The sequence below is a fragment of the Vidua macroura genome, chromosome 6, assembly GCF_024509145.1.
Source record: "Vidua macroura isolate BioBank_ID:100142 chromosome 6, ASM2450914v1, whole genome shotgun sequence".
Lineage (NCBI taxonomy): Eukaryota > Metazoa > Chordata > Aves > Passeriformes > Viduidae > Vidua > Vidua macroura.
This window is the reverse complement of record NC_071576.1, coordinates 61,699,163-61,713,948: the sequence shown is the minus strand read 5'-3', so window position 1 is coordinate 61,713,948 and position 14,786 is coordinate 61,699,163. Positions and strand designations below refer to the sequence as shown.

General features: G+C 39.0%; 1 protein-coding gene across 3 annotated transcripts in view; it reads left to right on the top strand.

Moving 5' to 3' along the window:
• Positions 1 to 14,786, top strand: part of DNAJC24 (DnaJ heat shock protein family (Hsp40) member C24) — a 33,225-nt gene that overhangs the window by 1,108 nt on the left and 17,331 nt on the right. For all 3 annotated transcript variants that reach the window (XM_053981720.1, XM_053981722.1, XM_053981721.1), the window contains exon 2: positions 96 to 269. In XM_053981720.1, the coding sequence (XP_053837695.1) occupies positions 162 to 269 (108 nt within the window). In that variant the 5' untranslated portion in view covers positions 96 to 161. The remainder of the gene's footprint in view (positions 1 to 95; positions 270 to 14,786) is intronic.

Here is a 14,786-nt window from a genome sequence, read left to right as displayed (position 1 = left end):
CTTTTTTTGCACAGCAGTCCTCGAGGGCAGCAGTCAATTCTGCGATGCTGCAGTTTGCCACATCCTTGTTTTTGCTTTTCCTGCTTCTCTTCCAGGCTGTGCTTTCCTTGATTTGATTTTCTAGCGCAGTGCTGAGGAAGGGATTGCAAATCCTCCAGGCCATGGCCGTGGGAAGGGTGAAGCAGAAGGACTGGTACAAGATCCTGGGGGCGCAACCTTCGGACAGCCCAGCAGAGCTGAAACGGAAATACCAAAAACTTGCTTTGCTGGTAAGGCTGCATTTGATGTTAAGGATGCACTGGTGGATTCCTTGCTTCTTTCCTGCCAAGGTTGGGATTAAATCTGTGAGATGGTATTTCTTGTTCAGACTCAGATGTTTGTTAGTTTTGTCTGTGTTCCAGTCTCACAAACCCTGAGTTCTACAGCCCTTCACTCTCACAAACTAAAAATGGAGCCCCACCTCCCTCTCTATGAGGCCTTTTAAGGATCAACTGTCCAATTAGGAAATTACACCTAAATTATTTTCACTTTTAACCCAATAACCAATCATGCAATGTGGACTATTTATCCAATTGTACAAAACCACCCAAACCCATGGAGAAGGTGAAGAAGGAGCAGCCACTGCTCTAAAACCTCCATCTTGCTTTATATATGTTACTATATTCTAAACCTTTAAACTCTAAGTTTTCCACCCTGTGATGTTACACACTTCTGTTCAAACTCCACCCCCACAATCCCAGTTCTGTCATTCCATTCTGGAAGCTTCTCCACGGCCTCAGGTCAATGCAGAGTTCTCCTGGGGGTCAGTGCCTGGCAGCAGAGAAAGTCTGGAATTCTCAGCAGCCAGAAGTCCAACAAAACACCAAAGTCATTCTTACAAACCAATAAGGTAATAGTTGCAGGGTTTGTTTTTACCATTTTTGTATCTGTATGATTGATCAGATGCAACCCTCTAGTACACACAGACCAGAGGCAAAGAAAAAGAGAAGTTTTTTTCTTAATAATCAGTAGTAATGAATTAAAAAATGAATAGGAGGAAAATGTATTAATTGTATTGGAAGGTTTCTGGTCAGTTTTTGTGGAGTTGTATTGGTCATGCATCAAGACTTCATGTTCTGTGAATTCCCCTATTTTTTTTCTGCTCTGCTGCTATATGTGCATAAGAATCTCAGAGCTTTACCAGATTATTCTGTGTGGTTCTTGGTTATTCTGTTCTGCTCCTTTCCTTGAGGCATTTTGCTCAGAAAGTGCTTTGGCTGGTTTTCTGAGGAAAGTGGAGTCTTTTTTTTATACTGTTGACTCTTTTCAGCTGAATTTGATAGACAGATATAATTCCCAAGGTAATGAAATTCCTGTTTCTTGAAAGCTGGTGACTTGGTAGAGAAGAGAGGTGAGCAGAACTCAGTTTTGTAGGAAAAACTCCCTTTTCTAGAGGAAGCTGCTAGCCAGCTGTCAGTACTGACAGGGTGTTGGAGCATGTGCATGGCACATCTGAGGTGGTTTGAGGTGTCAAAATGAATGTGATAAGGAGTTGGGATTTTTAAGGGAGGTGAAGAGAATGCCAGTGACCAGGAGACTGAGTTTTGTTAGAGTTGAAGTAAATTCATGGGTTTGGGGGGCAGGTTGTTAATTTTTATTTCTAACCACTATAAAAACAGTTTTAAAGTTTCATCATTTCAGCAGTATGCTCCAATTTTACACATCCTGGTATTCTTCAGCTGAATTTGCTAGGCAGCCCCTGCTGTACATCTGCTCCTCTCAGTGCCTCCTGTGAATTTATTTCTTTGCCTGAAACTGATTGGTGTACTTAGTCTTAAGTTCTACACCTGGCAAGATGTTTGTGTGCAGATCCTGGACATAAATCTTTTGGTTCTTACCATTAAACTTGGATTGGTCTAATTTAGGAGAGGGCTTTGGAAACCAAGTTTCTTGGCTCCATTTTAAATAGAAATCATTGTTTTCTTGGATCTCTTAATGGTTTTGTTCTACTGAATTGCTGGGAAAATGTGAGTAAAAAGATTAATAAAGGTCTGTTTGTTCTTAATGAAGGTGGTGTAAAATACCTCTTCTGTCCAGATGGGGCTAATTTAAACTGAATACTGTAATGGAATTAATATATTTATTTGCCTATGAATTGATGTATAATAATGGAATTAAAATTATAGGTGTTGTTCAGAGCTGTTACAGAAGTGAAACTTAATAGTCCCTTTCTTGTATGACATTTTTTAAAATTGTGTTATGGAGCTGTACTTCAGTGTAATTTCATGCCATTATTTTGGGATGTATGAAGTGAGAATTACCAAGGTTTACAGCTGTGTGTCTACATCTCTAACTGGAGTTTCAGAAGATTAAAATATTGTTTTGATACACAAGCATTTCTTTAGCACCTGTATATTTCCAACCTGATTGGTTAGTGCTCTCTATTTGAAAAGTCAGTGAGAAATGGTAGAGAAAATGAAGATAGGTGGTTTTTTTTTTTGTTTTTCTCTTAGTGTCTGTGATGGGTCCCTCTGGCTAAAGAGAGATGTTTACTGATGTTTACTTGTAGGTGTTTTCCCAAGGCAGATCTGCTGCTTGGGTGTGGTTGTTCCCATATGCCCTGTCTCTGCTCATCTTTGCCTTTTAGCTGAACTCTTACAGACTATGTGATGCTCTCCTTCCTAGCACACTCACTCTGGGGTCCTAAAGCATGCTGCTGATGAGACCACCAAGCTTTTTATGCTCCTTCCACCCCCATGGGCTGTAGGAGAGACTGGAGGGCACAGCACATGTCTTAGTTACAGTGGGAAGGTGCCTCAGTTGGAGAGGTTCCATGGGTGGGAAAACTGTAAGACTTTGCTGAAAGCCTGCCGTGGCGTGCTAACACAGAAATGTTCTCTGTGATTCAGGGATTGCTGAGCTGTGGGCTTCCAAATACTGGATTTGTTAGGGGATTGGTGCTGAATGTTGGTTTTATCCTGGTGCTGTTCCCTAGTCGTGCACTGCTCCCTGTTAGTGAGGGGTACAGCCCTGGCTGGGCCTGTGTGTCCTTTCAGATGAAGTCCCTCTCCTGCTGCCCAAACTGGGGGAACTTCTCAGCTCCAAGTGCCCAGCTGCTCCTTGGATTCTCTGCTGGAGGTGGTACAAGTGGCACTGCCATTGCCAAGGGCTGCCAACATGCAGCTTTTTAGAAGCTGGAATAGCAGATTCCAATAAAAAATTCCATGTCAGATATTAATGGTGGGTGCAGAATGGCTTCCAATTTTTATATAGCTGCAGAAGTTAATCTCCTGAAGAATTATGCTGTGTTTATAGCCTTAAAGTCCAAAGGTTTGCAAAGCAACTTGCATGATGGATACCAGCTGCAGTTAATATGACATTGGTTCTGTAATCCTGAATATTCTCTTCACACGTGTTCCTTAGCACCAAGCACAAGAGATGGAGGAATTTATTTTTAAACATAATTCTGCTGTTAAAATAAAAATGACCAATTTCTGAGTCCAAGCCTTTTTTGAGTGATCCCCAGTGCTTCATGTTGAGCATTTGCTTTTTGCCATCTGCTATTTTCTGTATTTGTCAACACATGTATGCTTAGCATCTTGAAGGAACAGGCAGATGTAAAATTTCCAAAGCTCAAAAGAGTTGGAGATCTTGCCATATGTCATCCAAAAGATAACTATAATTGCAGCTAAAGCTCAGGATTGACCTTAATAATACAAAGTAGTGCACAATTAAGAGTGATTGAATTGTAGCTTTGTAAGAATGACTTCATCAGGGCATATTTGCCTAAAACTGGTGAATTTTTAAAATCAAACCCCTTTTTATTAATGTTAACAAATTGAGGATGGAAAAAGATAATTACCCAGAACAAATCTGTATATAGACACCCTATTAGAGAGGATGTATTTTTCTTTACTGCACTTAATTTTTTCATTTGGTCAGGTCACAACATGTATGCAAGTGAATTATTTTACTATAGATAATACCAGTTCAGTCCTTAAGAAGAGTATTAATTTAATACAGAAAATGAGTTTGGGCTAAAGCTAGGGATTCTTTTTTTCCTGCCAATTATTTAAGCATCTTATAAAATTTCCTTGAGACTTAAATTTTTTTGTAATAATTCTTATGTACTTAGATGACTGATATGTGGATCATCTTGATTCTCTATTGCTGTAAGCATCAGTAGCAGCTGAAAACTACAGACTTTGGGGCACAAGATGCAATGGGCCATTATCAATTCTATAAAAAGCTTATTTTTAAAAGAAAATAAAACCTCTGTGTATGCAGGCACATACTCTGGCACAAAGCTCCAGCCAGTAATTCTGAAAAGAGAAAAAAATACAAGTGAGTGCCTTGAAACCAGCATAGCTCAGTGCAGAGATTGCTTGGCTGGCTCTTACAAACTCATGCTGAAGTGCTTCCTGGAGCACAGGAGACTTGTGGTTTCCATCCTCTGAAAGGAATCCAGCAAATTCTGAGAATTAATATCTTGCTGAAGTGGTAGGAGTGGGTCTTTAATCTTCTGTCTTTGGAACCTGCTGGTGGGTTTGAGATTTTTGGGATCCACACAGAATTTCAGCCACAGTTACACTCACGGTAGTTTGAACCAAGTGATTTCTTAAATGCATAAATGGGTGTTGTGCTCTCTGCTTGATTTTTTAAGGAATCCATTCAGCTTTTAGGAAGGGCAGTGCTTATGTTCCATTTCTAAATGAAGATAAAATCAGAGCAGCAGAAATAGGACATTCAGGGGACACACACACACAGAGTCTTACTTTTGGCACAATTTTTGCATTTGCTTTTGGTCTAGCACTTTGTTGTCAAAGAAGAAGTTGTCAGATTGTTTTTGAATTTTTATGTAGCTGCTTTATATCTGAAAACTGCTTTTCACCAGGAATAAAGTCACCAAACACATAAGCTTTGTCTAGCTGAAAATCAGGTGTCTGTTCCTGTTGATGCTGATGATATTATAGGATACCTTTCAACTGGAAAAAAATTATTGTGCAAGAAAATTATATGCTGCTGTTACAATGTGTGCCCTAATCTTAAAGAAAATCCATGTAATTTGAGCAGGCAGCAGCAAGGAGCTCTTATTTTTAATGTGGTAAGGAAATAAAATGTATGTGCCACTTACAAATATGTGCCACTTAACACAGAGTGTTACAAAGATGATCTTTGTTATCAAAAGGGGTGGTGTGTGTGTGTATATAAATACAAAGTGTTAAGGTGCTCACTTGGTCTGTTTGAAAGAGTAGAAGATTTGCAAACAGAGCATCAGGCACAGGTGAGAATGACTCTCAGCAACAGAAAATAAATCAATAGAAATTTAATTTAATGAGGCAAAGTTACTTCAAGAAGAGATTAGTCTATGGAGAATGTTTAAAGGAAAGACATATGGCTTTCTGGAGAGCAAAAACTGATCTATGTACTCATCCAAATTCTGCAATCACAAGAAATGCAGAGGGTGTCATACATGTAAAGAGCTGCTTGTTCTTTTTTTGTGATTGTTCTTTTCATGTTTGTTGCAAGGTAAAGTCAGTATTGCTCCTGAAAGGACCTGCCTACTGAGGAACTTCATGCTGAGTTTAGGTAGAGAATTTGAAACTTAAAAACACTTTTGAGTTTTGTATCGGAAGTCTCAGGATAATGCTTTTCTTGACATTCAGGCAGTGTAAGTATTCCTCCTTCAATATCCTTGGGCCAGTTTTTATTTTTTTGTTTGAAAAGCAGCACACTTGTTAGAGGAGTTCAACAGATCATTGTGTTTAGCTAATTCTAACTTCACCTGTTGGTAGAAAATGGATTTGTAATTGGACAATATAAACAGAACAGGTTCTGTGGAGTTAATCTAGCTCCAGAGAGAAAGATAAGCCATCAAGTTTAATACAAAGGGCTGTTGTTCCAATGCTCAGGGTAGATTTACTCTGAGCTGTTCTCTACATCTGATCTACTAATTATCACTTGAATAAAAAGAATGGGGCATATTTTCAACTTGAGAAGTTGATTCCCAGTCTAGGTAGTACCAAGTGAAGCTCAGTGCTAGAGAAGTCACTAATTCAACCAGCTTCATTAGCCAGCTCATGATCCTGCTGCTGTTTAAACTATGAGTTGTGTCATTTATTCACCTGACTCTGCTGTTGGTTTTTGTTTGGTTTACACTGAAATGCTTTTTAAAGGTGCAGGTAAATTTTAACAAGTGGATGGGGTGTGAATATCCCTACAGAAGAAGTTTTGTCTTTAACTTACATAGAATATGAGAACCAAATAAGCCAACAAATAAATAGTGCATTGCTTATTCAGGTAGTTCAGCCAGTTGTGAAAGTAATGTTACTTTCAAAAATTACTTCTAAATTTAATCTGTTTACTTACAGGGTTATTGTCCACAGTTAAGATACAAATTAAAGCACAAAGAAGGAGGCTACAAAGAGCAGCATAATGCTTTCACATCCCAGATGTTCTGCTTGTTCTGATGTTTGAGGAGCCACAGTTCAAGAGTACTTTGAGCTGTTCAACATTTCCAAATCAGACCATGCATTCAGGTGTCTACTTCAGAAATTTTAAGCACTAGGTCAACTGTTTAAAGAAGCTCTAAGTGTAGAACAGTGGTCTGAAGGGTGATAAAAGTTTAGGGTAGAGTCAATCATGTTGCAATGGCTGTGTTTATATAAGGATCTCCTATGGCTGTCAAACAAAATTGACCATGTTTGTGTTGAATCTCAAATAGTTATTACATTTTTTCAGATATTTTAATGTGATGTACTAACCTGTAAAATTCAGTGTTTTGGGGGCTTGTTGGGTTTTTATTATTTACATAGTCTGAGTCTGATTTTGTCCTCTGTTTGAAACACATAATAAAATTATTATGTCATTAAAGCAACACATTCTCATGTTCCTTCTTTCCTCCATCGTTTGACACTTTAGAGTCAGAAAATCCCCAGCTGAATGATGTAACTGTCCCACCCTCCATCTTTGCCTTGCCTCACTGCATCACAAATGCTTCCTCATCTCCCACTGAGCCCAAATGCTCAGCAGACATGAGCTCAACTGAGCTGATTTAATGCAGAAGTGAGTTCATGTACCTGAAGGCTTGCCTTGTAGGATACTTTGTGGGTAGCCTATTCCTATAGAAAAAAAGTTCAACTTTTTGTGCTCTGCCAGCCATTTGGATAAACTCTTTATCATTTAATTTTCAGTACATTAGAAGTGATGTTTCAAGGCTGAAAAGTCAGTAGTCAGCTATTGACTGACTGTTGTCAAACCTGACCCTTTGTTTTATTCCTACTGAATTATCAATAATGAAAAAATTCAGTCTGTTTTGCTTGGATTTATGCCCTAAGAATGTCCATAGTCAGAAAGATGAATGAGTTTGCTGAGCAGCATCTTAGCTAAACGTTTTTCTTTCCTTGACAGAACATTAGATTGTAACTAGTGAGGTGTTTGAGGAGAGGCTGAGCAGCAGCTGCCCTTTCACAGGTACTTGCCTTCTGTCAGAGCAGTCCAGAGCTGGCAGTGCCAAGGATGGGCTTGGGAGGATTCTCCCAATGAAACTCTGGCTCTTGGAATGTGGGAAATGGATTTGTAGAGAAATCTCAAAGCCTGACAGAAGGCCCACACAGTGTGCAGCTGGATGCAAACCTTGAGATAAGAAATGCTGATAAGAAATGCCATGGAATAGGACAGACATTGCTGAGAGAGAAATGGAGCTGGAAACAAGTTTCAAAGGATGGCCTTGCAAATAGGACTGGATACTTTGGAGAAACAGAACTATGAAAGTTCATTGTAGTGGGACCCATGAGGGGTAATTTTAGATAATTGGCTTTAAGGCATTTACAGCATGGTGTGGCTAAAGCTGATAGGCCAAGAAACATTTATAATGTAATGTAATTAGGGAATGGTTGGCTTCTGATTGTGATGGTGTGAATAATAACATCTGTATTGTCTCACCCTTCTCATGAGATTAAAAATGGAATAAAAGTTTTTAAAACACCTCTCAGTTGCCCCATCTGTGGGCCAGAAAATGGTTAAATCCCACAGTGGAAGTGTTGCTGTTGAAACTCAGGGGATGAAAACCTTGGATTATTCCTTATTGCTGACCTTTCCATCTCCTTCCTTTCTAAAATGGGGCAGTTGTGTACAGGCTAAGACTGCCTAGATAAATAGCATCGTCCCAAAGCTCAGGAGTGAGTTCTGGTGAGTGACAGAATATTCTGTGGAGCTGTGATTTCCTGGAGCCCCCCTCAAAGTGTGTTCCTGCAGCGTGGTGGGGACACGCTGCCCAACTTGTTTCCTTGCTGCTAATGGAGGAAATTTGCCAACTCAAATATCAAATCAGAAGTTAAATCAACACCAAACTAGTGATCAGTCCAGACAGGAACACGTCCTTCAAGCCTGTGAATAAACCCAGTACAAGCTAATTTCTAAGTGTGTGTGATTCCATAGATTAGGTTTGGACTTGTTTTGTGACTGTGGTTATGAATTCTCAAAATAACGCTGACTTTTATTTATTGTTGTTGTTGTTGTTAGGATTTTGTTGTTGGGTTGTTTTTTGGGTTTTTTTTTTAATACTGGTTTTCACAACTGAGTAAATTCTGTTAATAGGTAGCTTTTTATGTCCATTTTAGAAGTTACAATTCAACAAGAGCCAAAGCTGTTATTTTGAGATCTCAAATGGCTTCAAACGCTGCAGGGACTCTATATTGTTCTCAGAGATGGGGAAAGCTGAAAGAAATAGTTTAAAGCAAACAAAAAAATTAAAACCTTGTTATGCAAGTGTTGGAGTTAGAGTTGCTAATAACTAATTTTTAAAAAGTCCAGTACTCTGCAAGGCCTGCTTTCCATCTGCAGCTGAAGTGCCTTGGGGACTTGGATTATTTTACATCATGCTTAAATCTGACCCCTTAAAGCTGTGAGGCTGTTTTCAGGTGCTCCAGATGAACTGGAAAATGAATGTTCCACTTTGCTTTGGAACACTGAGGGTGTCACTGGGGCAGGGGGGGGGCAGCACAGAAAACTCTGCTTTGTGCTCAGCAGCTCTGGGGAAGCTGTGGGTGCCAAAGGGCTTGGCTTTGCCTGCTGAAGGGTTTTCCTCCTGCAGGTCCCAGTGCCAGCTGAAGGCTGCTGCCCCAAACTGCTGTCCCTGCCCTCCTGCCAGATGTTCCTCAGCCAGGAAATAGCATCCTGGGGCTTTTCTCTTCCTCTCATTTGCAAGGGTTCCTCCCCAGTTTTTCGGTAGTTTAAGCAGCCCTGTGGTGCCCTGATTTTTAAAAGTGTTTTGTTTTATAGTTCTTTTGAAAGTTTTAAAGTTCTCATAAAACTTCTTTAGCCTCCTGATAATGTTTACATATTTGAGACTCAGAGCTCCCCCACAATTTCATGTATAAATAGAATAATTTACATATTTCTCTGTGGGTGGAGAGAAATGATTGATTGATCTTTGGACCAGTGTGGTTGGAGAAGCAGTAATTCCATCCTCCAATCCACGGGCATCTTTGGAATTCTAGAAACACCAGATGTTTGAATAAAACTTGCTCTTTTTCTCCTTTGAACTTACCCAAGCTTCTGTGTGCTCATTTTGTGTCAAATAGGGACAGCCCTGCTTGGTTTGGTTTCCTGGAGTGATTGTTTTTGTTTGTTTGTTTGTTTGGGGGTTTTTTTCTGTAATAAAATAGAGGATTTGGGAGTTTACTTTCACACAAAAGTAGCATTTGCCTAAACTGTTTTCTTACCCATTTGTTTATCTGGATTTATATATGACCAGGGACACAAAGATCTATGCCTAAAAAACAGAATATGGTTCAGTGTGACATTATTAGTGTAAATTGTGAGCATAGGAGCCAGAAATTTAGAAAAAAATCTAAAATTCCCTTTCTATTTTTACCTTTATACTACTGTAAATTTAAATGGTTTTTCTCCCCTTCATTCCTTTGCTAGTTTTTGATGGATTTCTGTTGGTTTTTTCTTCTCCTGCTGTATAGTGTAGTTTTCAAAGGGCTTTTTGAAGTACCTCTTGAGGCTCTTGGGTCACTCTTCATAGGAAAATAAGGAGCCATGGGAAGAGAAGAAAATGAAAGAGAGTCTGTTTCTAAAAATGTGCCTTTTGGTAACCACAGCTTCTGGTTTTTCTCTTCATTAGCCAAAGAATTGTTTTCTTCTGTTTACACCAACAACAGTTTATATTCTTTTCCATCAGTAGAAGCTGAAACTTTTACACTTGATTTTTTTACTCTGAGGAGTTTTAAAGTAGAAAAGGATTCATGGAGTGTTGCCTTGGGCAGAGAGGAGAGCCACTGTCACCAGTCAAGACCAGTAAAGAGTGTGGAAGCTCAAAGTGGCAGGGTGATGCTACAGCACCATGATAAAAGCAATTGCATTTTAAGTATGTTTAAGCAAGATGCTTTAAAAAAAAAAGAAACCCAACGTGGAAATTAGTGAGTTTGTGACAGTGTGATTGAGTCTGTGGGGTTTTTTAATTGCACTTTGAGGACTCCAGTAATTTTCAAGAATTTGCTGCAGTGGATTCATAGTCCCACCCTGTGTTTTCACTGGGCAGCTGTCAGTGAACACCCATTTTGTGTTCTGCATACCTGTTGCACATTGCTGTGTACATTTAACCCTAACCTTTTTTTTTTTTTTTCTTTTTTTTTTTTCTTTTTTTTTTTTTTTTAATTCTGGCTGGTTTTAAAAGAAAGCAATTTGGGTTGTCTGTGGATTATCCACTGCACAATGAATAACTAAAATGTAAGGGGAAAACTCCTTTTTCATCCAGAGTGCTGTCTTGGGGATGTTTTGCTGCAAATATTTGAGCCACAGCAAGTACTTTATAGTTACAGCTACAGCAACCATAGTGTTACCTGAAATATTTCTGTTCTGGTGGATTTTATTTGTCTCAGACAAAGGTGTAGGTGTGCAGTGCTGGATGTTGTGTGTAAGAGTGGTAATTTCTGGCCAGAAGGTTATGGAAAAGATGAATAATATGTGTAAAACATGCAAGCAATGGAATATTGTGTGGAAGGATTGAGACTTGCACAATAGTTTTGATCGTGGCAGATTATAAGGAAGAAATAGGGACGAGACTGGGCACAAATTTCACCAGCTAATTGATCAATGAGCAATGTTTAAAAAGAAGTCATAGATTGGGTAAGTTCTCTGAGATGAGAAGGAAAATTAAATGGTCATCTTTTATTTTTCCACAAGTGAGGAACATTTCCCATGAGAAAGAATCATCTTGGAGATGGGCAGTGCAGGCTGTAATTAGTGTCAAGGCTGGTAACAAGATCAGGTAGGGCAAGGCTAAAGTTGTTCCAAAGCTCAAAGGTTGTTTGTGTTTGGGGGAAGAAAGGAAGAAGAGATGGATTGAAGTAATGAATCAAGCAGATAAATTCCTTGCTCTTTTGTCCAGCTCTCTCTGGACAGACATCCTTTGGGGAAGTTTAAATCTCTGGATGGAAAGATTGAATGTCACGGGGAGCTCCTCATTTCTGTTTCTCCTCTTTGCAAGTGGAAGAAGCAGGCTCCTTGCATGTTCTCTGCTCACTTCTGCCAGTTGAGTGAGCATGTTGAAAAGACTGATTGTGGACTAGGAAGGCAAGTTTAGGACCTGGCATCATCCTTTTCATGGAAGTGGACAAGTGCCACATTTTGGAGAGGGCGCTTTGCAACGTCAGTGAAATACAAAAAGCACCTTCAAAGTCATCTTGTTTTGTGCTGATTTAAGATAAGAACACTCCTCTTTTTTTTTTTCTTTGTTTGTTTGTTTTTTCTTTTTTTTTTTAATTTTTCCCCCTATTTTTCCTTGCTTTGCGTACCAGAAAGGCTGCGACCCCAGCAGTTCAGCTTAGGAAGGCTGTAGGGGATGGAACAAATATTTAAGAACATCAGGAAACTTTGTGGCTCGCCGTTGCTGGTGGAGTTGCAGAGGAACAAAGCCGGGCTTTGCTGCGTCCTGGTTAGCATTAGGTGGCAGTAGCGTGTTGTATTTGGCAGCTGCTTTGTCCTTGGGGTTTTATCTTTGGTACCTCCAGTGCAGTTTCGGAAATGGAGCAAACATGGGTTTGATTTCTCGCCGTCTTTCTGAAATGCTGATTTATGGTTGCTCGGGCTGTGGGGCAGCTGTTTGGAGTGCTGTGTGCATAGGTGGGAGTAGAGTGCTGTAGTGTGTCCATGACTTATTTCCTGGTCTGTGGTACTAACAGTGATAGCATTAGCCACACACATTCTGATGATAAATATGCAGTTCATGGCCAAGTGAGTTTAGTTCTGCAGCCCCTACTTTTTCACAAGCTGTTAGCATATCTGAACATAATATAGCCTGTTAGATGAAGTAGGTTTGGAGCTTTTTTTTTTTTTTTTTTTGCTTTTAGTCTTTATTGTTAAATAACAAACAATGTTAGGCTCAAGAGAAAGTTGGTAGGAGCATAATTAACCTCGCAGCTCAGTGGTGTTATTGTCACTCCAGGTCTTGGACAAGTGCAGTCACCTTGTGACCCTTTTGGGAGGGTGTTTCTTCCCTTCATCCTTGCTTCTCCCAGGTAAAGGATCTCCAGGATTCCAGAACTGTGGTGCATTGTATTAATTGGGCAGGATGATCAGTTAATGGGAGAAGAGCAAGAAAGTGTTGACAGAACATGCTCCCTAATTAGTACCTGATGGACCGTGTAGGCCACTGTGATGTTGCCTCAGGGTGGCAACTGTACAAGACCTTTCTATGCAAAATAGGCCTGTGGAAAAGGCAGGGAAGGAATATTGCTGAAATATTTCCCTTCCCGCTGCAACCCTGGGGGAAGCTCCATCCTCCACAGAAGGAGCACATACCAAATTCTAAACCCTGTGTTTGTGTCTTGCTCTGAAGTCATGTAGCCTTCTGCTTGCTCAGGTATTTTTTAATGGAACAGCTGATCTACAAATTGTTTGTTTGTTTGTTTGTTTGTTTTAAATAAAGCTGTGTAGTATGTGATAACATGGCAAGCAAAAGGATTCTAAGTGAAGAGCAGCCAGCACCACAGTGCTCAAGGGTTTTACCCCAACTGGTTTTGGATTACACAGCAGAGCTCAAAGAGTTTTCCAGGTGAAACTTACGTCATTGTGAATTGAAAAGCACTTTGAGTCCAGGAAGGTAGGACGCCAGAATTATTTAGTTACTGGTAATTAGTGGGGTTTTCCCATTCATTTGTAGAAATACATTGGTAATTAATTCACGTTCTTAATTCAGAAGTTCCTCCTGCAGTGACAGAAGTTCCTCCTGCAGTGACAGAAGTTTAATGGTTAAATTAAAGATTTTTTCAAAACCAGCTCATTTTCTCCTGCAGTTTAAATTTATTTTACTGAGATAAACATCTTCCTGCTCCAGAATACTTTTACTGAGGAAATAACCTCTCTTTTTGTGTGTGTGTAAAATAGTGTAATTTTTTTACCCTGCCCTAATTTTATAAGTTCAGCTGGTGGAGTTGGAAGATTTCTTCTTTCTGTGACCTTTCAGTGAGTGCCACAGGGTGGGGGCCAAGTGCATGTTTGGCACTTTTTCCCCTGATCCTCACAGGTGGCTAAAACGTGCTTCTCTTAAATTTTATTAGCCAAAAGTTCAAATTCCAGTTTAATAGACGAACTGGTCATTTGGGCTGTGTTCTGACTTAAAACCCATCCCAGAATGGATTGTGGAGGAAGAACAGTTGGGCCCTAGAGCACAACAGGCAGCCTGTGCTCTGTGTACCCTGCCCCACCACCAGAGCAAATGCTCATGTGGAGGCTTGGCTGCTCAGCTGTGGCTGACATAGGCATGGCAAACATATAATTATATATATATATATATATAATTTTGTATATATACAATAATATAATATAATATAATATAATATAATATAATATAATATATTATATTATATTATATTATATTATATTATATTATATTATATTATATTATATTATATTATATTATATTATAATATATTATATATACATATATACATATTATATATATATTAGACAATAATATATATTTTATATAATATAAATATATTATTTGCATACTATATCATATATATAGTATATATGATATACTCTGTGTGTAATGTGTTTTATATATTGCATATACAGTATATTATATATATAATATATTGTATAATATACATATATGTATATTATATAATATATATATAGAATATATAATATACTGTATATACAATATATAAAATATATATTATATAATGTTTATTTTATATTATATGTATTATATACAATATATATTATATATATTATATAATTATATATTATATATATAACATATAATACCAGATCTGGGGTTAATTCTGGCACAGGCTGATGGGGATTTGTGGCTGAAAGTGTTCAGGGTGACAATGGAGGTAAAATCTTTGTCTGTGACTGCAGAGCTCTCAGAGTGCTGTAATTGCATGATGTGGTTCCTTCTCCAGCAGGGAGACTGCTCAGCTTTACGTGTTGCTGCTTTATCAGCTGATCTGGAACTTTCAAGCCATGCTGCATCATCTGATTGAAAATATTGCTACAAGCCCAGCAGAGCCAGCTCAGGACTGGAAATGTGCATTTTTGGCAGGGTGAGGGGTGATGAGGGGAACCCGCTCTCCTAGACTGTGTTGAACTTAGCTGATATTGTTTCAGGTGCAGAGTTTAATATCTTGGCTAGCTTTAAACACAGATTTATTGAGCCCTGAGACCAACAGAAGCAGAATTGCTTGTTCATGAGGGCTGGGGGCTGGATCAGCCACATTTTAAACTGTCTGAGGACAGAGATTTCAGGGTGGGTACCCTGCATTAAAAAAAAACCCCAAAGTCAGTCT